This window comes from Gobius niger (assembly GCF_951799975.1).
Source record: "Gobius niger genome assembly, chromosome: 1".
NCBI classification, from domain to species: Eukaryota; Metazoa; Chordata; class Actinopteri; order Gobiiformes; family Gobiidae; genus Gobius; species Gobius niger.
In genome coordinates, this window is record NC_136852.1 from 23,507,934 (window position 1) to 23,534,178 (window position 26,245).

General features: G+C 43.2%; 1 protein-coding gene across 1 annotated transcript; it reads left to right on the forward strand.

Annotated features, from left to right (window-relative positions):
* The first annotated feature begins 8,515 nt into the window (after positions 1-8,515).
* gap43 (growth associated protein 43) lies at positions 8,516-23,436 on the forward strand. The gene is made up of 3 exons (XM_079558506.1): positions 8,516-8,821; positions 16,590-17,217; positions 22,263-23,436. Exons 1-3 carry the CDS (start codon positions 8,792-8,794, stop codon positions 22,337-22,339), a joined length of 735 nt encoding a protein of 244 aa, XP_079414632.1. The 5' UTR covers positions 8,516-8,791; the 3' UTR covers positions 22,340-23,436.
* Positions 23,437-26,245: the final 2,809 nt, after the last annotated feature.

Sequence of the window (26,245 nt, forward strand, 5' to 3'; positions counted from 1 at the left end):
AGCCATCTCTAACCCATGAAAACTACAACACAAACATCTTTGAATGTAGAAGTGATCTAGACTTTAGAAACTAGAATCTGGGGAGATACAGAAATGACCTCCTGACCATCATCATATTCATCGGCATTTGTTTTTCATAGCGCACGCATGCCCACTGGATCAACATGTGGCTCTGTTTTCTCACACCAAGTGACAGTGATCCCTGGAGTGCTGCACAAAAAACTTGCATGAGTCACTGAGGGGCTCTCTTTGTCGTCCTCCCACCATCAAATGTCATATGTTAATAAACCAATTGATGGATCCAAATGTCACAATAGAAAGTAACTGGTTGCCTGGCCACTTCTGCTGTTCTCCAGACCAGTCTCGCCCTCTTGGATAACAGTATTTCCTAGCTGTGTTGTTTTGGCACTTGCAGTATTCACGACACCGCTTTCCTTCACTATTCATGAGCGCTGAATATTCTCTGAAAACTCTCTAGACAAGGCCCTGTCCCGGCGCTGCACTTGCAAACACACGCTCAAGTAGGCTTACCCGCCGATGCTGATGCACAAGAAAAATTAGACCCAATATTTTCAGCGCGCAAAACCGAAAGGAGCACTCAGGCTAATTCCCCTTCTATTCTCCCCTCACTCGTGCCCTCTAGGTTTTTAATAATTTAGACGCCGCTATGGTGAGACAATTATCATTCCCGCTTCATCTGGACTGCCATGGCAACAGCTTACTCATGTCGGCCGGTTGAAACATGCACTTTAGAAAACGGCCACATGACTAGATTGAATTCCCCCCCTGTACACAAGAGAACAGAGAGGAAAGGCCAGGCCTGACTGATGTAACGTGCTATCATCATTACTGTGTCGCCTACATTCATAAATCGGCCCAAATGTACACAAGCACCAGTACTAGCAACAGCCCCTCCCCCCCCATGCCTCACCCAACCCAGGAGGAAATGGTACCTCTGCTCCATCATGCCAGTTTTATTATGCTGTCTTTATGGTTTGTCTGCCCACTGGTCCAAAGAGTAGTATCCTTTTACCGCTCTTTGGGCAAGACTCTTTTTTTTCTTCTTTTTATCGGGTGGCACATGGTAGTTTGTGGCCATCCATTTCCCCATGTTTATATTAAAAACTTTCTATGAACCCCAAAAGCAGTGCCTCAGCCTGAACCTGAATGGTGTTGCCAGATCTGGTGTGTGTTTTCTTGACCATTGGTTTTGAAATTGGTTGATTGGTTTCAGCGGGTTGTGGACCTTTGCAATGGTAAACTACACTGCACAAATAATGGTCACACGCTCTAATATTTTGTTGTTTGTTTAGCTTCAATTACAGCACGCATTTGCGGCGGCTTTTTTTTTTTCTTTTTAAATAAGCACCTACAATGTCAAAAGATCCAGTGTTGCGTTCATTTCCCACCAAGATTCTCAAAGAGGTTAACTCTGGACTCTGGAGGCCAATCCATGTGAAAATGATGTCTCATGTTCCTACACATGAGAAACCATTCAAATGCTCAGTCTGTGAAAAAGATTGTAGACAAAAACATTGTCTTAAAGGAACAGGCCACCATTTTTCCATACTGAGATATGTTCTTACCTGAGCTTAGACGAGTTGATGCGTACCTGTCTGGTCTTTGTGCATGCGCTCAGTCACGCAAAACGACCAAAGATGTTGTTAGTTAGTATTTGGCCTCTCCCAATGTATTCCTATAGCTCCAGACGGGGGTAAAGTTGGAAGCTACCACACTCTTCCACGGGCACGCATGAAGACCAGACAGGTACGTATCAACTCGTCTAAGCTCAGGTAAGAACATATCTCAGAATGGAACAACGGTGGCCTGTTCAAGTCCTCATAGAGTGGTTGCTCTTTCACAATGTGAGCCCGATAAATCCTGGCATTGTCATCTTGGAAAATGCTGTAAGGGAAGAAGAAATCCATTGCTGGAATATGCAGGATGCTCAGGTCATCAGCTCATTCTCATTCTTAGTTAGTGTTTTTTTTTTTCCCTATTAGACACCCCAACAGGGTCAAAGAGTTACTTTTAATACTTTTGTGTCATGAGTTGAAAGTTTGTCCCAAAGTAATTGGTTATTGAAGCATTAGCAGTTCTTCTTATCTGTTCTCCAACATGCACAATAAAAAAAAAACACATTTCAAAATCTGTAAACAAAACAGAATACGTGTCCTTTCTGTGTCTAAACTAAAGCCATTAAACATCATCACATTTCACTGGGGGACAGCTAATACTGTGTCCAAAAACAGCCTGCCCACTAATGTGAATCCAATAGCCCCGTAGCCACAGATCTGAAGTGTGCTTGTAACAGGGAGGTGATGATGATGTCTTTCCTGCTGGACGTCCCAAATGTTGACGCCTGCTGCTAAAATCACTGCGTAATCACATTTAGGCGGCTGTAACCTTTAGTGTTGGCGGAGCAAAACCCTGACTGCTTTTCAATACGGCGCGGACAGTGTGACATTATTGATCGGCGTGGCCCGTACAGCTGCTTAACGAAACGATCAAATAAGTGCACATAGATTAGCATACTAAGGAGTTTGGATGGATGGAGCCCGAGGTCTGTTGGAATCAGGAAATGGGAAGCCAATTACTTTTCAGTTGGTTCACTTGTTGGTGTATTTTGTTAGATGCGGTACATGTAAATCCTGGCACAGTAAACTTCCACAGATGGTTTCTTTTGGGTGCTCCTGTTTCCTCCATCGGGCAAGTAGGGATAATCCTTTCAGCTAAAGTACTCCCGGGATTCTGGCTCTGCAGTGATGGTTTCGCCATGGAGACCGGAGGATATTTTCCCTCATCTTTTTTTAAAATGAGAACCAGAAAGAATATCTAAAAGGCCTATTTTGTAATACATTGAAAAGTTGGTGTTTTCATTCTGAAAAAAGTACAGAGTACTAATTGCTGCAAACATATAAAAATATTGCTTTGACAAAACCAAATCTCATAAGCTGCACAATCGAGTGGATTTTGAGACCGACAGTAAATCAGAAACTTGCAGCATCATGACAAGCTGCTTTTTTGACCCTGCTATAGTACACTCCCGATCAAAGGTTTAAGACCAGTTGAAAAATGCCAAAAATTCATATTTTGCGTGGTTGGATCTTAACAAGGTTCAAAGTAGAACTTCATATGCAACAAGCTCCTTTGTCGTACTCTCCCTAGGTTTACAGTTTGTTTAAGGATTAACTTCAAATGTCAGATCACTGGAAGGCGTAAGACTTGGTGAGTTCTTTAAAACCAAATGCATCACAAGCATGTCGATAGAAATCCAGATATAACACTAAAAGATTTACTTCTGGTTGTAATAGTGGCAGCCTGGCTTCTGTCTGCCACAGGGGCGGCTGTGGCTACAAAAGTAGCTTACCATTATGGCATTAATGGCATGAATGAATAATGAGGACAGTGCTGTGCTTAGAGAAACTTGGTAACACAGACTTGTAAAGCGCTATACAAGTGTAAGCCATTATTATTATAACCAAATCTTTTAGTGTTGAATCTGGATTTCTATCGACATGCTTGTGATGCATTTGGTTTTAAAGAACTCACCAATTCTTATGTCTTCCAGTGATTTGACATTTGAAGTTAATCCTTAAACAAACTGTAAACTGAGGGAGAGTAGGACAGAGCAGCTCACAGGCTCCAGACCACAGGTAATGCAGCTTGAAATGTATATTTCAACTTGATTGTCCAAGTCTGCCACAACACTTCCTCTCATTAGTCTGAGTAATGCCTGCAGAAAGAAGCCGAAAGGGCTCGCGCAGGTGGACAGAGCACTGGTTCGATTTAGAGCACTATTCACTCCAAAATACACAATGGGTATGATTGCAATTGCTACCACTCATTGTGCAAATGTACTTTTTGAAATGCACTGATTGATTTAAGTTCCTTTTGACAGTTAACCAGAAAAAATAAATAAAATGATAGGTTACATAATAAATCATATGCATAACAGGATGTTGACTTGCCCATCCACTTTAATAACAATAAATGCAGAATATAACAAAATATTCTAGTGATAAATATACAGAGATTTGGAAATATCTACGTATGTGTCAAGCTTCTCAAAGGGCTTTTACAGTTGTCCTTTTTCTTTCACTGATCCGCCACACTACCTCACATGCAAGGTGACTTGCCCCAAGAACACAACAAAATACCCAATGCCAGTAGAAGTGATTCAACCACAAACCTTTGGGTCAGTGGGTCTGCTGCACCTGTGGATGTAGTTGCATCCCTATAACACACAGGACAAGTGGGGCAGAGCCATTGACAGTCATTAGGATTCCACCAATAACAGTCCAAATTGTGTCAAAATCTAACTCCAAAGAAATATAGCAGGAAATACAAATAATATTGCGGAAACAGGGCTTCAAAACGCATTTCCTCTCCATTATTCGAGTTCTCAAACTGTTTCCATACATCACAAAGTGCCGCCAAAACCTGTCTGGTCGACTGATTTTTCTCTCCAAAATTCATTGTGTCAAAAACTGTAACTTCCTTCCCTTTATAGCCCCTTTCAAATTTCTTACGAGAGTATTTACTGGGCTTTAGTTTCCCCAGAGCTATCCTAAATTTAATGACGTGACATTTCAGAGTAATAAAGCAGACGCCGCTTCCCCTCCATTTTTCTTCTTCCTATTTGTAGAAAATGTGGACGAGCGTGTGAGCCTGGACCCACACCCTTGTACACTTGTCCCGGTTATATCGGGGTGGAGTGTTGTGTGGGGCTGCTGTAAGACTGGCAGGGGTACACAGCAGTCTGAAAGGCGTGAATATGCAAAGGAGTAGAGCGGGGCAGAGCGGAGAAAGATGGCGTCGAGTCAGCATTTCCTCACTGCTCCATGTGTGTCAGACTGTATAGGGCACAATGACACGGGAGGGGGGTTTGGGAGGTTTGGGGACTCACATGCCGCAAGGTGCACATAGTGTTAAACTCAGGTACAATCCAGCAGTGTGTGTGGGTTCCATGCTTTTGTTGTTGTAGAAATCATTATTTAATTGGCTTTAGGCTTATGTCTTTCACTGTTAAGTTCAACAAATTAATAAATGGGTCATAATGTTTTGCCATTGCACTGTCAGTAAATGCTCCCAGACAATGGAATCTGATAGAAATCTGTGCGTTGAATTGATCTATTCATTGTGTCGTAGCGATGGTTTTCTTCCCTTTGTTAAGTGTGACTCCTGTCAAAACATGTGAACGAGTCGATTTGCATAAAAGTCACCTAATGGCATTACACTTTACACTGCAGACAGTTGATTTAATGCAATCATAAATAAATTAGCACATGATTTCCATTGTAAAAAAAAAGTCTATTAAGTAGACAGTGGACGGACAAAAATCATGATATAAATGAAACTTTAGTTCGGCACATGCATATGATCAATGCGCTCAGTTTGTTAAGTGAAAACAAATTCCCATCTGTGCACACTGTTGTTGTGTCCTCGAGCAAGACACTTGACCGTTCTCGCCTCAGTCTGTTTTACTCCAGTTCAGCTTCACCTAAATCTAAAAGCTTCTCGGAGCTTACAGACTATGGGCCTGAGTAATTCATTTGGAAGTTAACTGACTTTTATTTTGTGTTCCACTCTCACTTGTGTTCTCTACATAGTAATTCAGATTATACTTTAAAGCTACGCCCCCCCCGGTGGGACGTGCACCATTAAATGCATTCCTATATGCACCACAGTCACATTGCCCCACATGTTACTAGTCAAAATGAGATTTGGGCTATAAAACGCATTGGACATTGGACAAAAATTGACGTACAATGTTAATTTTTACAGATATTGTTGACCTGTTTGACATATATGTTCAAGTGGTAGTATTTTTATAGGCTCAGAGTGTGTTTTGGTTCCACCTATCTATTGCAGGGTTAAATGTATCTTTGAGCTGTACTGTGGACCTTTATTTTCATCAAAAAAATGTTGGCGAGAATAAAGACAATTATTCTTTTATTCAGTGCTGTAGTTGATAACTTGCCAATAGTGGATCAGATAGTCATGCTGATTGTTGTGGCTACAACTAGAGACTCACATGCAAGAGTATTATGTAAATTCCATAAGGGACATTAGCAGCAATGATTTTAATTTAATTTTAATTTTACAGGCGAGTGAATCAAAATGACCTGCTTCAGCAAATATCTATATAAATGATCTGAAAAAAAAAAAAATGAATAGTGAACTTCCATGAAGTTAACTCAAGGAATTAAGTCAGTCAGAGTGTGCTTCTGTGGTCCAGTGGTTTAGTGACAGGGCAGTAAAGTGTTCCTTCTGTGAGGCTGTAGGTTCAAGTCTGGCCTGTGCAGTTTGTCCAGTAGTCGCACTTTTAAAGACATACTTTAATAATGTTGTGAAACAAACTCAAAAAATTCTCTTCATTTTGCGCCCGCGGATGGTCAGGCACCTGCAGTCAGGCTGGAGCACGCCGTGAATCCTGATCGCACAGTCACAGGAAGGGCCAGGGCCTTAGGTGCCTTGTACATCCTGGTCCAGACAATCCAAAGGTGAGCAGGAGCTGGCGCTTGAAACCAGGACCTCAGACTTTGCAACCCAGCCTCGTACACCCTGAGCTAAACTGCCACCACCACCACCAGCCTTCATACGCCATTAATCAAACTAACATTATTTACTACACGCAGCTCTGTCTTTATCAACTCAAACATGCGTACTGTGCTGTGTGGTCCAGCGGAGATTGGAGAAGGTACTGAACATCGAAGTCCGTCTTGTACGCTTGTGTTTATTGTGTTGTAACTATGTAAGTAAGTAAGTAAGTAAGTAAGTAAGTAAGTAAGTAAGTAAGTAAGTAAGTGCTTTATTTGTTTTTGAACAACAGTACAAAGTAATAGTGTTCAGGTGTTAGTCCTGAGCCGCGGGGAAACCGGAGCACCTGGAAGAAACCTGGCTAGTTGGCTGCCTTCAGTCGTCCTCTGAAATGGAGTTTGTCCCTGTTTCAGGGCGTGGTGTCCTGCACTGGTCATCTCTTCCACCTCGTCCTTCCTCTTCCTCCAGTGCAACTCCCTCTTTTTTGTAGATATTCCCGATTTCCACAGGAATTTTTGGTTTCACACAATTTATGGAGTAATTGAAAAAACTTTTTCGCTTTGAGTCACTCAGTTACTCAAAGTCAAATTTCCTCCAAGTACTTTTTCCCTTTTACTTGAGTAATTGTTTCGACTCACTACTTTTTACTCTGACTGGAGTATGAGTTTATTTCAAAGTAACTCTACCCACCTCTGCTCATTTTTCATTGACGTAACATGGTTGGCACGGCAACAGTTTAAAATTGTTTGCCTCTATCTGTGTCACTCCCTGTCAGTTTCCAATCAGGAAGTGAAACTATAAACGTTGTAAAAATGGTCAAACTTAAGAAAACTGGGTACTTTTTTTTTTTTCATTATAATTGTGTTAACTACAGTTTGTTTTAGCAAAAAAAAGAAATTGAGACCATTTGCGCATCCTGTCTCCAAACATAAATTAGACTAATACATATTTGTCAGACAGGGTCATACGCTGTGATCATGGAGCTGCCAGTGTTGGATGGTGGTCCATTTGTTGGCACTACCAGGCGACCCCCCCCCCCCCTTTCTACTACGCTCCGTGCCTCTGCCAAGTGCATAATCCTGTCACAGACTAGAATTGCAAACCCTTCAGGAATAGTTTTTTTTCTTCTTCTTCTTCTTCCCTCCCCTCCTTCTTCCCTCTCTCCTCTCTCCTGCCTCCGTGTGCACCGAGCATCTGCTGCCGGTGTCAGAGCGGGGGTGGGGACTTCTCTTGACACCGCACTGTATACGGCCTGTGTGTGTGTGTGTGTCTGTGTGTGTGTGTGTTATGAAAGGCAAACACGGGGAGCGCGTGGGTGTTTTTGCATCGCTTCGCGGCTCCACACTAATGGTTATAAATGGACTAAATACCCTGCATTACAGGCACTCATTAGTGACCACGAAGAAGCCCGAAACATGTGAAAAAGGAGCGTATATGGCGGTGATGGGAGAGTTGCTTTGCTGTCTGTCTGCCACACCCGGGCCTTGCACGCTGCTATACTCCTCCTCCGAAGCCATGCGAGTTTATCTGCTGGCGTTACCATGAGAACGGAGTATGGGTATGGAGAGGGGGATGTCTCCAGACCAGAGTATTCAGAATGACTATCCATCAGCACAACAGAATGATATTTGGATTAGCACATGCTTAAGTAGGCCTTTTTGAGTGGATTTTGGTTTTTGTGGGTGGAAAGGCTGCATTTGATGTATTGCTTAAATGGGCATGTTTAAACAAGCGGCGCTGGAAATCAATGAAGGAAATGATATAATGATTGCTTTCCAAGTCAGACAGTGTACAAGGGTGGGGTTTCTGTTAGAGCCATAGAAAGATATAGAAGAATCACTAAGAGGTGGTGATGGTGCGGAGGCTGGGATGCTGTGGGGGGCCTCCATCACTGAAGAGGAGGAGGAGGAGGAGGAGGAGGAGAGAGAGGCCGGGAGGGTGGGGTTTATAGGGTGGGATCGGCCAAGTCCCTGTGAGCGGCGCGCGAGTGAAAAAGCGATACAGGGGAGAAAGCCACTGGCTGAAGAGGAGCGTGCAAACTGGGATGAGGAGTAGTACAAGCGCCGGGGCGACTTCCTCCTAGCTGTTGATACAGCCTCCATCGCGAGTGAGAGAGAGCGTGTGCACGGAAAGAGCGCGCACGAGAAAGTGAGAGAGAGAGCGAGAGCGTGGAAGAAAGAAGAAGCTTGAAGAAATAAGAAGAAGAAGAAAAAAAAAGGAACAAAGCGGGGGGACTAAAACTACAACTATGCTGTGCTGCATAAGAAGAACCAAGCCGGTAAAGTATCCATTTCACTGCACTTTAGTTCTTGTATTAAAAGTTTGTAGTGTTTTTTTTTTCCTTTTTTTTTGTGTGGGAAGTATTAACCCAAAATGGTGTAATGTGCTTTGAGCCCAGACACGCCTAGTTAATGTGATTATCCCGCATGAATGGATGTTGCCACAATGCCTCCAAGACTTCACACTGTTCTTGGCGAAAGGAGAGATCACACCGAGTGATTAGTGAAATTCAAATATGACTGAGTGTATTCTTCTTCTTTTTCCTCTGCCATTCAAAGAACTGGGCTAAACTCACGCCTGCTTCTGCCCCATGACGCTTGCCGCTAATTAAACCTCCCGATGTAATGCTTCCTTAATTGACAGATCAGCACAAGTCTTAAAAAATCTTCATCGGGCAGAATTTTTTTTAGCGGCACTAAAGTAATTTTCCACAGTGAGGGAGAGGAGGAAAAAAAAAAAAAGGGTGGGGTAAGGATTGAGTGAGCGGCACCATCGTGTCAGTGGCCTCTGGGGAGTACAATGAGAATAAATGAGTTAAAAGGATTATCATAGCCCTCTAGCTTCATAAGTGGAGACTGTCAATGGAGGCGACTATGGAGTGTGCACTTGTTTTAAAGGGTGTGAAACTCGGCATGTTGGGTGGGTTTTTTCCCAGTAAGAGAAATAGATGGCCATTCTATGAGAGCTGGGGGGAAAAAAAGCTATAGAGGTAAAAACTAAAGCTGGATTTACCACTGGAATCTAATAACTGCTTCTTTAAATGTCAGCCTGGGTGAGTCATATTTGAAAGGGACACAATAGGGGAGTTTGATAGACATGCTGGATTCTGGACGAGGTTTTAGGCTGTGGCAAGCAAGCAAGCAAAAAAAAAGAAAAAAGAAAAAAGCACATGTAGGTAGCGCAAAGAGTAGGTGAGAATGGGAGAGAAGGTATGGTGTGGTGGGGGAAGGTAGATGTAAAGACAAGCAAAGCAGAAAATGAGATTGTGCCGCCAAAAACTACCCGCAAATGTAACAGTGGTGACAAGATGAGCGATGGTAGGAGGTGGGAGGCAACAGTAGAAATGAGGATGGAAAAAAAAAAAGAGAAAGCTAAAAGAGAAAAAGCCGGTATGCTGCTGCTGCTGCTGCTGCTGCTACTGCTGCTGCTACGGCACACTGCAGCCATGTGGGTGAGGCACCGGCTTTTTTCCCCCACTGCCGCCATGCGCTGTCCCCGCCTCAAACGTGCACGACGCTCCCTTTGAACTTAACCCCGCAAGCTGTTCCTCAAGCTTAAACGAATCGGGATATAAAAGGGATTTACTTTGTCAATTAAGAATAGGGAATCTCAAACAACGAGTTTAATGTTCTTTTGTTTGGAATCTCAAGAGTAGAAAGAAGAAGTCACTTGATAACTCCAAGGTCTACAAATGAATGATGTAATTCGCATGCCATACCAAAAAAAGGGAGAAAAAAAAACACCCCTTTGGTACCCAATCCTGAGAATCCAACTCCACTTCCTTGTATGCTCCCCCTTAGCTCCTCCCACTATCTAAGCTTGAGCCCACATAGGTAATTAATCTAACATGACACTAAAGCATCCTCAGTAACATTACCTCCGCGGCCACAGCCCCAATTTTCTCCCACTGTTTGCCTTATGTTTTCCCCTCCTTCTTGTCCATCATAAACCCATTGCCCGTAGTACTCTCTCCCTCGCCCTGCCCCTATGAGATCATGTGGCGATTGTGGAGCCTTTGTTCGTCCAGAAAGAGCCGGTGTAATTCAATTAGGGGCTAGCTCCAGAGGACGTTACCACGCTACCGGCTTGTGGCTTGCCTTTTGGTTGCAATGGAGTGACTTTTTTTTTGCCCCTCTTCATATAGCGAAAGGCAAATATCTTTTACATGCATAGCCATTTTGGGTTTTCCAAAGGCTTGTCTAGCAGCAGCAGCAGCGGCGGCGGCAGCACCACCACCTGAGCAAGAGCTGAACCCCCTCCCCTCTTTCTCTCTTTCGCTCACTCTCTCCCCTTTTTTTCTGCAGGAGCTAGCCGGCTAAATGGGTGTGGTACTCCGCTGTGTCTGCTTGTGATGCGAGGGATAGAGAGAGAGAGAGAGCGAGAGAAATGGAAAGCGGAGTGAGTGGGTAGCAGTTTGCACGGTGGGAATGAGAATGAAAGTGCCAGGGAGAAGAAAAGGAGGGGAGAAAAAAAAAAAAATCGCTGAAACACAGGAGAAGGAGAAAATGCTCAGCCGTGGCAGACACTAGACAGTCTATAGTGTCTGGAAGAGGGAAGCCATTGAAAGCAAGCCAAGCATGTTTAGGGGGAGTGAGGTGTCAATGCAAGTCTCCATGATACAGCTCCAAAATGGCTTGCTGTGTCAATTAGTCAGAAGCTACTGTGGCTCAAAGTGTTTGGATTTCAATCATTTCGACCATTGTGCAACTGTAAGCAAAAAAGTCAAACCAAGCACCTGTTAGCTTGTTTCGGATTCATTTTCCAAAGCAATGCCTCTCAGCAAAAGCCATTACGGCAGCAAAAAAAAAAAAACCCTACCTAATTACATCTCTGCATTGCATTTGTGCCACATCTGGGCGGAGCAAGCAGACGGTGCAGAATACAAAAAGCAAAAAAAAAACGATAGAGATATGTGCATTAGATGTGGTGGTTTTGTAGTTATTCACGCACCCCTGCACTCCCACCTCTTTCCGCCGCCCTCAAACAAGTCCCTAATGGCCTTGCGAAGAGGCTGAGGCATGGGAGACTGTTGCTGAGTGTCACCGTATAGGGGGATGGTTACGTGTGTCATTTGCGCGCCCCCGTGTGTATGTGTGTGTGTGTGTGTGTGTGTGTGTGTGTGTGTATGGATCTGTCGTGAGGCCATTGACTCCTGGGGTGTGGTTCTCACGACTGCCACTGCCCACTCAAGGACACACAGAGGCTGGCAGTCTTTCCGGCTCACAGGCAAAAGGCAGGGGATATTGAAGCTACGGTCAAAAAGACAATTTAATAGAAGAAATTAAGCCCTTGCATATTTGGCTGTTATTGAGCAGCAAAAGACAATAAATGCTGTGTTGATCATTTTTCGTATTTCATTATGCAACAAATTAATTAGTTCTTAGAGACATAATTGCTGTTGAGACTTTGGCAGTTAATAGGATCTTAAGAGCAATGAAATATCAAGCTTTTTCAGTCATTCCATTCATTTCAGCAAATCACGATGGCACCGAAAGCATTCACAGTCACATTGCGATTCCAAATCCTTCCAGGGGCCACATTGATCGTGAGGGTCAATGTAAATCGCCACACAGGAATATGGTCATTGGATCCTGACTTTTCCAGTTTTTAAACCGTGACAAAGCATTCCCAGCATTCCCGATTCTGCATGTCCAGTTTTACAAGTGTTAAGTGTTTGATTTTGTTGTAAACCCATCGCGAAGTCAGAACAAATGAGCACCGTTTGAATTGAGCACCCGCTTCTTTGCTCATGGTCGTACAACAAAATCAAGTCAATAGCATTTGCATAAAAAGAGCGCTTTGCCTGATCCACCCTTTATTTTTTATAAAAACAAGATATAGCCTGAGCGTCTCCTTGCGTGAGCTGGCCACATTATTGGGCACATGATTTAGTGGCTCGAGGCGCTAACCATCACGTCTGCGCCAGGGTCACCGGTGTCAGCCCGATATTAGAGCCGGGAGACCAAGGTTCATCTGTATTGGTATAGTCACCTCCTCCACCTATATCCCCTGCCGCTATAGGTCATAAATCCTGCTGGAGGCCTTCATTTGTAACATCTCCAGCACCAATCTGCTACCATCATAAAACACATGTCAGGGTAAAAATAACAATGGCATGCCGGGCTTTCTTATGTCTTCCATTAAATATGACGATTTATCCGGAATCTACTGCTTCCGCTTGGTAAATGTCTCTTAAAAATTGAGCTCAGATAGACCCAGAAACCGGCCCGGCACGCCCTCCGCTTCCAACAATACACTGGTGACTTATTGGCTTTTTACTATGCCTGATCTCATAGGTGCTTACAGCTGCCAAAATCTAACCCAGGCACTTAACTCTAAACAGAATTACTTACAGGCTTTTTGCAGTGACTCACGCTATTACATGATGGAGATTGGGAATACTGAGGGGCATGATATCATCAACGCTATGAGCCAATAGGTTGTCATTGACTTCTAGATATGGGCGTGGACGCTGGGACATTATCGCAGACTGACCGCCGATGTGTTGTCACCATTTGACTTATCGATATTTGTCTCGTCACCCCCTCATTGGAATAATGCTAGGCTGTCACTTTCTTGCCGCCCGCTTTACATGCATCATAGGCTGGCCGTCGAAATGCTCATATCAAATGCAATGAGCAATAACAGCCTAATGATTAGTTTACCGGACTGTAAAAGCACAAATATGTTTGAAATGTACAGCCTTACAAGTTTGTGCTGTTTTGTCTATGATTTGCCATTGCCCGGTATTTGAACCCCGGTCACGTATCCCCCCCGCAGGCGCTGTTCCACTTGTGCGGCACAGATTTTCATTCATAAATACAAGAGTGTCTCCCGAAGGTGCCAGCGCGCGACAAGGTGCACCCCTCTTTTAAGTGGAGCCTCCTCGCTGTTTGATCTGACTCTTAATTCATTTGCACCAAGCCAACATATTTGCATTTTGCTACAAATGAAATTACTTATTCCAATTAGCCGGCAGTGCCTTTGCCTGCTAAAACACTCATTCTGGTTGCCATAGATACAATACAGCTATAATTTGTCCACACGCGAGGAAATGTGTATGCGCATATAATAAAATAAAAGTGTTGATTGAAATGACAGGACTGAACAACAAGGGACAGGTGTTACGCAGTAAATGCATGCTCCTGATGAACCGTGTCTCCAAAGGTTAATTAGTCTAAATTGAAGCTGGTCTTTCCCCACGAGGATATGCCTATACCTCAGCTGTCCCAAATGCAAAGAGAGTAAATAGCTGCACTCCAGTGTGCATTATTTGACACCCCTTGTGAATCCAACACATTTTATATGTAGTATAACACACTGATAACCCGTGGTTTGAGACTAGCAACCAATGAATCTAGTAGACAGTAATTCCAGACTATTTCAGTTTTGTTTTCATCAGACTATTGTCTTGTACATGAGCCAAATGCTCATGTACAATGAGCAGGCTTTTGCAATATGTGACATGAAGAAAAGGATTTTTTTCATGCACTGATGTGTATTATTCTAGTATAAATTTAAGAAATTGTGACAAAGGAAGACTCATTTGTTATCAAATGTGTGGCAGCTTTTTGCATTTTGTAAAAGCCTCAGAATATCATTAATAAAAATGCATTTATAAATTTAAGAAATAACTTTTTTAAGTCTGTTTAGTTTTGGCAACTGGCTTTGGCTGCATATTGGTTTACTAGCATGCAGTGGTTTAGATATTAATTGTGAAATGGTCATTTTTAGTCTCAAGATAGAATATAAAATCCTTCTCTAGGTTTACAAAGATGAAAAGTACAAAGAGATACTTAGGGGTTTCCAGTTCAAGGTAAATTCATGAAGCGAGTTCAATGTACGGAAGCCTTTTGCCTCTTCCAAACTGCCCTTAAACAAGACATCACACGGCGCGTGGTGACAGAATGGCAGCCTTTACAAACACACACACATGCCCCCCCTCTGAGCACCGCACCCGCTGTTACTGCTGCATCCCATTCAACCTGCCCCCCATACCCCCGTACCCCCACCCCAAACAGCCACACCGATTGCCCCGCCTGATTTACGACCTCCCCATTGGCCGACTCCCCGTAGGAGGTCAGGTGCTCTGCCAATCACGGTGACATATAGTCTTTCGCGGCAGCACCGGCCCGCAGACAGCGCTGTGATGAGTTAGCACTCTCCGGTTGTCACGGTAACCTTTGATGGTGGGGAGGGGTATGGCTGTGAATGCTGAGGAGCGAGGAGACCAGAGCAGGCAGTTCCCTAGCAGCCGAATGCCAAAGAGAGAGTGCTACTGTACGCAATGAATAGAGAGAACCTCATTATTGTTCAACAGGAGCTTGCATTTTTATGGTTTTGAAGATTACATTAGGAACAGACGCTGCCGACACCAATGAATGCCTCACATGGATTTAAATGGTCTCCTAATCGCATCTCAAGGCCGCTCTTATTTATTGTGGATAAACAATATATGCCTCAATATGGCTCCATCCAGAGACCAATTTATTATGTGCAGACAACTGACACAGATGTAGTCCTCTCATGTTTCACATTGGCACTAAATCTGTCGAAGAGCTCCATAAAACACTGTGTAGATTCATAGCACTGTCAGACGAAGCTGTAACGCGCAGCAGCAGACTCAATTCAAGCCATAGAGACTTTACTATGTTCATATTGTTGTTGTTTGGTCTGCCCGAGGTGGTGTTTACAACGGTTATACTTAGAAATGACAAAGCTGGCAACCAGGAAGTGGGCTTTGAAAACTGTCATCTGTTATGGGAGAAATAAATAACGATGGCCGATCCCACCGTGTTGTTAGACATGCATGAGGCTTCTTTAAGCGTGAGCAGGGATTCTCCACATCGATGGTGACATTGGGGCTAAACCAGATGCCGTGTCGTATTTCGTATTTTCTTTTCAATCAAGTGTAAAGCCAGTTGGGAATGGCTAACATTGAGTGGCTGAATTGGCATTGCTTTTGCCCAACTGCCAATTGGTTACATGCCTATTTCTTAAAAGTATATTATCCCACACGGTAACTGCTATGGGCTGTATAGGTGGGCATTTCATATACTTTCACGAGACAAGCTATTCTGATAAGTTGCAGACAGTTGCATCTCTGTAAAATGACTTCACAATGATGCCTCGCTGGATTCTTTACCGGGATATTCAGAAAAAGTTGTTACCCATAACGCCATTTTATATATGTTGCTTATTCTGCTTTTTCTTTTTTTTTTTTACTTTGACAAGTTCCATCCAGCTAAATTACATTTTGATGCTTTGCTTTGCTGTGTACTTCTGGTTCATTTTGTGTGCCACAATCACTGCTCATCCTTCATCCTTTAATTTGATTTGATTTCTTTTCATTAGATTTATAAGACTCATAACACAGCCTGGTTTTTGATGGACAGCTTTGGAGCCAGGTACGACAGGTAACTCATGAAGCACTTTTTTTGCATTTTAGTTTGTCTGTCCTCTTTCCCTTTTCTTCATTCCGCCCCGTTGTGTATTAGTATAACAAATCTGTATTTTATAAACTTTTTGGATGACCCTTGTTTGACCTATCCTATGTAGATTGTTATTTTTTGATGAATCACCCATGGTCAGCCATTAATGGGTGACCATACCTCAAAGTGAATTTGAATTTATGCAGAGATTGGTCCCACCAACCAAACTAAAAGGTCAATTGGGCAAGGATTTTGTTGTCCATCTCTCTTTGGGTGCATGGCTTTCAAAAAGCATTACTCTAAACGGCAATTCCTTCTCCCTTAGCTAGTTCTGCCTTTTGAACTAAAATCTAATTCAAAACAAGGAGGCATGGTTGGTGAGGCTACTGCTGCAACTGCTTTTGTTTCTTTGAGAGTTGAAGTCTTTCCATCAATATCTAAAGGTAAAATGTTACTTTGTAGTACTCTACTAGTAACATTTCTTTCTTATGCTCCTATAGCCATTTCCAAAATGTACTCATCAAGTACATTTTTTCCTCCTCAGTACTAGCACTAATTTAGCTGAGCAATATTTTGAGCGAAGTGTGTGATGCCTGTCATTCTTGTGGACTTCAGGTGGAGAAGAACGAAGATGCCGACCAGAAAATCGAGCAGGACGGCACCGCCAACAAACCCGAGGACAACAAGGCTCACAAGGCTGCGACCAAAATACAGGCGAGCTTCCGCGGACACATAACTCGGAAAAAGATGAAAGACGGAGAGGAAGACCAGGAAGAGGAGGTTCCTGTCAACGGGGAGGAGATAGTGAACGGTATAGACGAGGGAGAGGAGGCCAAGAGCACGGAGGAGGCGAACGAGGACGCGCCTGCCGAGGAGTCCAAGAAAGAGGAGAGCCAAGCCAAAAGCCCAGCGGCGGAGAAACCTGCTAACTCTCCGGCGCCACCTGCAGAAACGGCAGCGTCTCCCGTAGCCCCCCCTGCTGCCGCCGAGCCCGCGAAGGAGGAGCCGAAAGCGGAGGAGAAGGTAGAGGAGAAGCCCAAAGAGGTGGAGGTAGAGCCCCCAGCGGCCAAAAGTCCCACCACCACAGCGCCCCCAGCCCCGGCTCCCACCCCAGCCCCGGTGAGCGAGGAGAAAGCAGAGGAGCAGAAGAGCGAAGAGAAGACGGAGGAGGACAGACAAGCCGATGTGCCTGCTGCTGTTAGCCCGACAGCCGACAAGGAGGAGCCTAACCAAACAAAAGAAGGTAACGCACTGCTGCCTCGCGTATGAACACTCAGCACAAAATGTCTACAGGGAAAGACGCAAGCGTAAGCAAGATGACTTCTCATTCAGGGCTTTTTGTCAGAATGCAAAAAAATAAACACATTGTTTCCACCTAGTAAGTGCAACAAGGATCAGGATAAAATGACAATAGTGCAATACACTTGAGTTGGCACAACAAACACATTTACTCACCTACTAACACATATCATTATGGATGAAATATGGCATAGCAGCCATATTCAGTAATATGTGTAGACCTTTTTTTCCTCTCGACACGCAAAAAAGATCAATTGAATACAGGTCAAGACTAAAATGAGATCATTCTTGGGCAAAAAAAATGCAACCCCCCATAGAAAGCCTTTTACTGGTGCCACATTGTGAGAAACACCGTGACAAGCCTTTAACACATCTCCACTTTTTACAATTACAATATTTGTATGCGGCTGTTTTGATTAAAAATGCATCCGCCGCAAATCGTGCCGCAAAGTACTTCAAAAGGCAGATTTTGTTTGACTCCACAGTCTCTCGTGAAGCGTGGAGACCGTTTACTCTTCCAAACATACATGAAATAAACGCATTCAGACGGTAAAGAAAAAGCCACGTCTGGGTCTTTACCAAGCCTCTGTCAACAATGAACACAATGCAGGAGGCCTGTTTTATCGAGAGCCCTGTTTAGACTCCATCATCCACTCATTATTCACACCGCATTAGACTGTTAATAAACAACGATGGAAAGATAAAGTCAAATATTGTGCTCGGCTGGCGGTACAGGAAATGAATGTGCGTTGGGCGTTGTAGGATTGTCTGGCACAGCTCCAAAATCCCTGGTTAACATCGCCGAATATTGGATTAGACTCCGGGAAAGATAGATAGAAGTGCTTGTATTGATATCGTGTGATGAGCTAACACTTTTTCTTTTTTTTACGGGAAGAGTCAATCAGAAGAGAGAGTATTCAAAGTATTTGCTCAAGTACATTATGCTACAATGAGTGAATGCGCCATAATGTATAAAAAGTGAAAACTGTAAAGATGTAACTGTAATTGTCTCTTTTTCGCTAACATGCAACTGCGATTCACTGCGTACACGCTTTCCCTTGAAATATACCATGAGCCCCGAGGGAACGTGTATACTTCATTCAGATCGGCGCAGACTGTAGCTGTTTTGTTGCTTGTTCTGAAAAGTGGAGCAACTTTCTAAGTCATCTACATCCACGGAGCTCTAATTACGGCACTTGCGCAACAGACAAGAGTCAGACACAGGCAGAAATGAGCGAGAAAATTAATGAACTTAATCCCGTCTGGTTTGCACTCTGCAGCGGGTTCAAACGCTTGATGAACTACCTGGCGCCTGCTGCTGATAGATTTCAAAGTCTAGCACCATATGACGCGTAATTAACGCCGGGTCGCGAAGCCGCTACACCTCGTTCTCACGGAATATACTTGACACAACAGGGTTAAAAAAAAAAAAATGAAAAAAAAAATCTGATTCAAGGACTTTTGGGTCAGACAGGTAGTTAGCGGTGCGGCGGTGGAAGAGTGGGTGTCGAAACTGTACGCACGAAAAAAAAAAAGAAAAAAAAGTAGGTCAACCCAGGAAGCGCTGTCTCCTCACGTCGTCATGGTTACCACCTCGATGGGATAGCTGGCCCTGCGCGGAGCAAGCGAACCAGCACAGAGGCATGTTACCAGGTGCTCCGATTTTTGAAATGAATGATTAATGTTGGTCTCGGTCTCCTCCGGGGAGGGGGGAAAAAAAGTGTGTCGCCGAATAAACGCAACTTGACAGAGGAAGCGCTAATGAGGGAAAGTCTTACTCCACAATCTGTTGACAAGAAAGCATGCGATTAATATTTATGACGTTCTTTTGGTCAAGGTTTGTCCGAGTAAAATAAATGACATGCTCGGACAGGGACACTAGGCATTAGCGGGGGACAGGCTGAATAATGTATGAGGAAGCATGACGGGTGATCCACATACCCCTACGTGGCTAATCCGCGAGGCAGGGTACCGTTAGAGAGACATCCGGCCAAGTTGTCAAAGCGAGAGGAGAAAGATGGCGCTGCATATTCACACCGGCCTTGTGTCTGCGAGCTCATTACAAATGTAAATTAGAAAGAGGAAAAATGGACAGTCACATTAATAAAAGAATAACCTGGGACTTATTACTTCAGTGTGTTTCTTGTGATATAGACCTATAACAGTCACAATAATGCCTTCTATATCACAATGAATAGAGTCAGGTTACTTATATAGACTGATCTCTGTTGTGGTATCCTAAAATGTGTCAGCATGTGTCACCATAAATAGGAAAGAAACAACAAGAGCATTATTTTGCATCACAAGTTAAGTCTAATCTTGGTGTGATCTTCTATCTATAACTATCTATAATCTATAACTTTTCATTAAAGGCCCTGTACCCAATTTTTCACTCCCTCGAGCAGATTAGCACGTTTGCCGACACATTATGTTATGCTAAAGTTATACTGCTCAAAATATCAAGGCCAGGGTTAAGTAGTTGTAGAGTCCTGACAAAAGCACGATATAAACATTCCCTTTTAGTGGGACAAATCAATCCCCAATACTTACTTCTATTATACGCCTTTGTTGTTGTCTGCGCCTTTTACAAATCACCATAATCCAGTGACTCCTCTGTGTCATTTATCGCAGCGAGCCATTAGACGTATTAGTTTGACGGTAATAAATGGTTGTAACTTTCACGCCACTTTACTCCATCAGGACATGACAGGCTCTTAAAGTGTCCGGAGTGAAACTGTGTTTGCATCAGCCGTGCGGTAATGTCTAAGGGATGCGCTCCACTCTGCGGCGGCTAACAGGCTAATTACAGTACCTGGATCATCTGCTGCTATGACTCGCGCGTCACATCGACAGCAGCGATGTCAAAACATATCTTTAAGTCTTGAGTGATATGTACTGTACATTCATAGCTGGAAGCGACATAAAGATACTGGATGAATCCCCATGTAGAGAGAAAATCGAATGAGAAAAGATTCGGTTCCCATCAAGAGCCATAAATCCCGCGCCGGCTAACGGGCCAATTACCGCTCATACCTGGATCATCTGCTGTGACTCACGCATCACACCGACAACCGCGATCTCAAGACCCCCCCCCATTGTCTTCCCGGCTTTCTAGCTGACACATACACGCACTCCCTCACCCCCCATCTCCCCGTGCATGAGGTCATCTTCTGCCCCTCCCGCTCACAAACCCACCCACCTCGCTGTCTATTAAAGGGCCGTGACATCACCCTGCCGTGACATCATCCCTCCGTGGGCGCTTAGCCAAACAAGCGACTCTATCGGATAAAAGTGGTTTTGCATGTCAGAAGTGACCTCATCCTGCTCCTCGTGCATTACAGATGCTGTTATGACGATGTCCTTTGAGTACTGTAAGGCAAACAAACAATGTAATAACCATAATTTTCCTAATTTCATTGACCTTGACAAACTCATTCATATTTAAGTCAATATATTCTAGTTTTACTTGGCTTCTTAATATGTCTGGTGCCCTTCGTCTAAACGCTTAAAGGTTACTCTCTCGATTTTGTCTTACGTTACGATTTTCCAATTCTGCCACACCCAAAACCATTCCACACAAATGGCGACTTTACTGGTGCTTCAGATATTGCAACAAAAAAAAATTTAATTCCAACTTCTATGTGTCAAACAAATCGCTCTTACCATAAACATCTCATTGTGAATCTGCATGTTTTTAATTTGAAGCTCCACCGTTCTGCGTGCTTTCTAGACACCGATACAAACTTAATGGTATTTTCCCAAAAAGGGAACACCCAAAATAGCCGCTGCGGTATCTTCTTTAGAAAAACTGCTCGACCTAGTTTCCAAACATTATTCAGCATCCTCCATCCTGGCCTGTGTTCTCGGGAAACACAAAGCACGAGACATGACGAGCAGCGAGGATACTGCTGGCATCGCACTGTCGGCTCAAATCCCTCAAGCCAATGAAAGACCTCTTCTCTTCACATACAGGTGTCTTTGTGTTATAAGAGTTGTCCTATGTGGCTGGTTCTATTGCTAAAGGTACGTGTCTGAGTGTTAAAAATGTAAGAGGCGGAACGTGTGAAGTTGTCTGCGCTCTCTTTTAAAAGTGCATTTGGGAGAGGTCCAAGCAGCTCTGTAGATCGATGTTCTGCTTCTGCAATTGATTTAGGACCAGAAGAGGGAGACCGATCTTTCTCTGTCCAAAAGAGGAAGGAAGATATTGGCTCTCGTTCCTGGACACGCTTCACTTTGTAAAGTCAAAACAAACCCAGAATATGGACTCCACGTTCATCTAACCAGACAGCTGTAGCAGAGGAGTCCACTAAACAAACATTATTATATTTAAATGACTGTGCATTGGTTTATTACCATAATTATTCCTTTGTACTATGGCATATGTTGTTTCTGCTTAACTTTGTTTAGGTTTCTGCTCAGCCTGTCTGTATCTGACAGATGCCTCTCATTTGGGCGGCTTTCTTATCATGAAACTCCTTTTACGGATCAGTCGACTTTCTACCATACGTTTCCTGCCTTGTCAATGGCTGTGCATTGTGTGGACGTACAACTTCTCCCACTATCACATTCTCAACTCTTTTTTTTATTTATTCGTCCAGTCAAAACGTGTTCACACACTTAATAGTGATAGAAATGGGTAATATCGATCTCTCAGCCTGGCCATTCACATTATAGAAAAGTTTTGCCATCCTTCTATGTACCCAAACACAGAGCAAATCTGCACATAACTGCCTTAATCATTTTGCCTGCCTCTCATCTCGTACCATAAATGTTGAGTTGTAGTGAAACCGGCAATTATCATCAGCCAAATTTAAGCAGGCACAGCGCAAAACAACCTACACTTACTACAATAAACTCCTGTGATGGCACCTAATAGGAGAGCCATTTCTTAACAACACTATTATGACAGTGATCTTGGCTGACTTCTTTTTTTTTTGTGTACTCTTTTCTCTCTTTCCCCACACCTACTCCCTTTCACTTAACACCCAGATGCTGCAGAGGAGTCTAAAGCAGAGGAGCCGGCCCCAGCAGAGGCAGCGGACGCCCCCGAGTCCAAGGAGGAGTAAAGTCTTTTCACCTGAAGAGTGAAGATTACGGTCATCTTCAGAAAAACAAAATCTAAAAAGGTCGCTCTTTGCCTTCAGGGCGCGAAGGCAGTCCGTTTCTATTTGTTTGTCATTTTTTGTGTGGCAATGATTTTCTCATGTTGGGGGGAGTTTCCAGCGTGGAGTTTTTTGGCTCAAGCTCATACTAAGTGTGATGATGATGATGATGATGGTGATGATAAACGATTGTGAACTTGTTGTGGTGAGGAAGACGAGGCTTTGGTTTTATTTTACTTACACTATTTATGCTTAGTGGTAGAACAGACACGCCCAACTGGATAGTGACACATGTAAAGTGCATTGCCGATACTTCTTAGGTTGCAATGCATTTTTCTTACCGTTTATAACACGTAGGATCTGTTCGCAATTGCACGCACAAAACAAGAAAACCTTTTTTAATGCAAGTTTAGTTTTCAACTCTTTTTGAAGACACAGCACCTAGACACAGTCAATTTTGAAGATAAGAATGTAATTAAGTGTGTCGCTGATCCAGTTGGGTGGCTCCATCCTGTATCCAAATGAACTATACTCTCTCGATATTGTGCTTGAGTCTTTCAAGCTTGGTTTACACCCCTTTTACAAACGTGTTTACTCACATGTACACTAAAGGACCTGTTGCCAGTTTAAGATATGAATATACAAATCTGCTATAGTACTAATGTATACGGCTTTTACATGACGATTTGTGTTATGCCAAATTTGTGAGAACAGTAGCATGAACCATTGAACCAGATGCATGATGGGAACTCTCCCTCTGAGAGGAACTTTTTCGCAGTCACAAAAACTTAAGAGGTGTGGCGGCTTCTTTTTGATGTCTTTGGTGTTGTTATGACAGTTTATAAGAATTGGGGAAACATAACCCTTGCACTGATGTTGAAAAAGAGAAAAAGTCAATGAAAAATCAAATGAGCAAAAACAAAAAAAATACTTTTCCTATGTTCCAGTGAGTGCAATGTCCAGTTTCAACCTTATCAAGGCGTTCAAACTTGTGAGAAAAGATGCGAAAAAAAAAAAAATTCGAATGGTTTCAATGTCTGTTTTCAAAATAAAGCAAATGTGCCAATTACCATCAGAAACGGTCTCCTTTTTTCATACTGACTTTTTAAATAGTCCTATGACTTACACTTACACGGCACGGTAGCACAGCGGTTAGTGCTTGTGCTTCACAGCTAGAAGTTCCGGGTTCGATTTCCACCATGGACAGAGCCTTTCTGTGTGGAGTTTGCATGTTCTCCCCGTGTCTGCGGGTACTCTGGTTTCCGCTACCCCAAAAAACATGTACAATAGGCCAGGATGAATGAATGTTTGAATGTTTGAGAGTGTGCATGGGGGGCGACGGATGGAAATTAGCCCAAGGCTACAATCTGGTGTGGCTTGTTCATTGACTTGCACTGTCCCTACCAAATAAACCAATAAACTAAACTAAACTAACACTTGACAGACCCACATTTCAGGGGCATATCTGGGGGTAGCCATTAATGGTAATGCTTTATGTTAAGGTGTGCTTGTTAAGTATTAACAAGGTATTAATAAGCATTATAATATGTATCTAAGTATTAACACACTGCTTATTATACTTTTACCTTAACCCTTCACCTAACCCTAAATGATTACTAATGCTTATTGATACTTAATGAGCACACCTTAATCTAAAGCAATACCAAATGAATTAATTGTAGCACTTTGGCACAAGTCACCCAAAGCACTTCATACGTGCATTCATTCCATATACCAGGACTCAGCAAGGACAAAAAACACATCGGGTCTATTAAGACTACACCACATCTGAAGTAGGCCTAAGGCCTAATACAGAGCTAAACGAGACAAATGAGGACTGAACCAAGACCAGTGCCTTCCAAACAACATGAACCTCTCGCTCAGCGCACTCCTCTGCTCCTCACATCTGTCCTCACCTGTGTGATCAGTTCGCACCTGGCGATTTTATGAAATAAATAAATAAAAAAATCCCTTTATTAAGCGGTCCAATAATAAAAAAAAAATAAAAAAAAATAACCAGAACCATAAACGTGTTTGATAGAGTATTTTCACAACATAGGCTACTTACTTTCCGCTCCAACTATAGAGGCCACGTTATTTCAAGACTTCTCTGTTCTCCTCTTGTCTTTGTAGTAGCAGTTTTGAGGACAACAAAGCCCTGGAAATAGTTGACAACTGCATGCCCTCGATTAGTCTCGACTCACTAAAACTTCTGGGCTAAACTTTTTCTATGTAGCTCATAAAAGATCCGAAATCACAGACAGTAAGTATCTACCAAGAAAAAGTAGACTATTACATAGCACCTTGTGTAACGTTCGGCCTTCAGCCCTGGCCCCTGACCTGACTGATGAAGGAGTCCGTGTTGCGCCGTGCGTGCGTCACGCCCAGCTGAGTGGCCCCTCCCATCTGTCTTCAATGGAATCGCGGCATGGCCAAGTTTAGCCTACTGTCACCAAGTACAATATTCAGTTTCACAGATGGAAAAAAAAGAAGAAAAAAATCGATCTTGAAAGACTCGGTTTAGTTGATCTGGTACTACTCTGAAGGTCAAATATTTGGTGTGACTCCGTTCTGCTCGTGAGGACATTGTTTGGCTTATACTGACATCTAGCGGTTATGGCCTGTATTGTAGAGAGGCCACCAGTTGCGCTCTACTGCGTAATCGCCAACTACAGTGGTATTGGTGATCAAATCATAGTATTCATACTACTCTGGAGGAGCTTTATTGTGCTTCAAAGGCGTCAGAACAGGAACGATGCAATAAATTTCGTTTTCATTCTAAATAGAAAACCCCACTTCAACTGTAATTTATGGGCCCATACTCAGTCTACATTGATTAAAAAAAGAAAAGACAAAAGAAGCCTATTGGTAACGCTTCACATGAATTAATGCATAATCCATTCTTGTTGAATTCTTCTAACACAGCTTTGTATAAACTTACAGCAAAAAATAAATCTGTAGTTCTCATGATGTGACTCATGATGTAGTTCATCATGAGTTCATATGAATGTGCCCATAACTAAAGTGAGCAATCAAGGAACAGAAGAGAACTCAAATTAACATTCAAACCATTACTAAATATTTCTGTGTACACTCAACAGCTTGTGCTGATAGTCAGAGCCGGCGCTCACCTTTCTGCAGCCATTTTGATGCTAAATGTGGCAAAGTAGGCGGGGAGCGGGTGAGCACTATTAGAGAGCCTGTAGCCGCAAAACACGATGATTAACAAGCGAAACAACGAGTTGGGGGAAAGTTATAGACCCGGAGCCGAGGCAGATGCACCGCGAAGCAGATCCACGAGATAGTGCGCCCTCTGCTGGGTAAAGCGGACTCCAGGGCAGCTGTGGCTATAGCTTATCACCACTGAGTATGGAGTACATGACTGATGAAGCGCTTTGAGAAACTTGTGGCACAGGCTTGTAGTGCTCATTTCAATAAGCTATTTTTTATTTGAAATCATATTTTTATTAGGCACAGCAAAGTGAACCAGTTGCTTTATGTAGTAAAGTGGTATTGAGTTCTCCTTACCACATAAGTCTCACAAAAATGCAAAGGCAGAAATTTAAAACCAGAGGCATTTTATTTATTTTTTTCAATTTCTACAATTTGAGTTTGATTAAATATATAGGGATAGGGACTGAAAGTTGCCGAGCTACCTCAAGAATAACGCCTATGCTATTGGTTTCAAATCACAACACTGGTTGAACTCACTTGACTCAGTACATGCAAATTAACTACAAACAGAAATTAAAAGGCAAAACAAGACAGCAGTGGCTGGATGTAACATCAAAAACACTGTCACATTCCCAGTGAAGCTCCCAGCATATGGCCTCGAGTGGACCAGCTGCACCTTGACGGGGCTCTCTACAC

What these genes read in the sequence shown, in the direction of transcription:
- gap43 (XM_079558506.1), top strand. Translation starts at nt 8,792, where the DNA reads ATGCTGTGCTGCATAAGAAGAACCAAGCCG. An exon ending in GCATAAGAAGAACCAAGCCG is followed by an intron (nt 8,822 to 16,589) that starts GTAAAGTATCCA and finishes TGTGGACTTCAG; the next exon opens with GTGGAGAAGAACGAAGATGC. An exon ending in GCCTAACCAAACAAAAGAAG is followed by an intron (nt 17,218 to 22,262) that starts GTAACGCACTGC and finishes CTTAACACCCAG; the next exon opens with ATGCTGCAGAGGAGTCTAAA.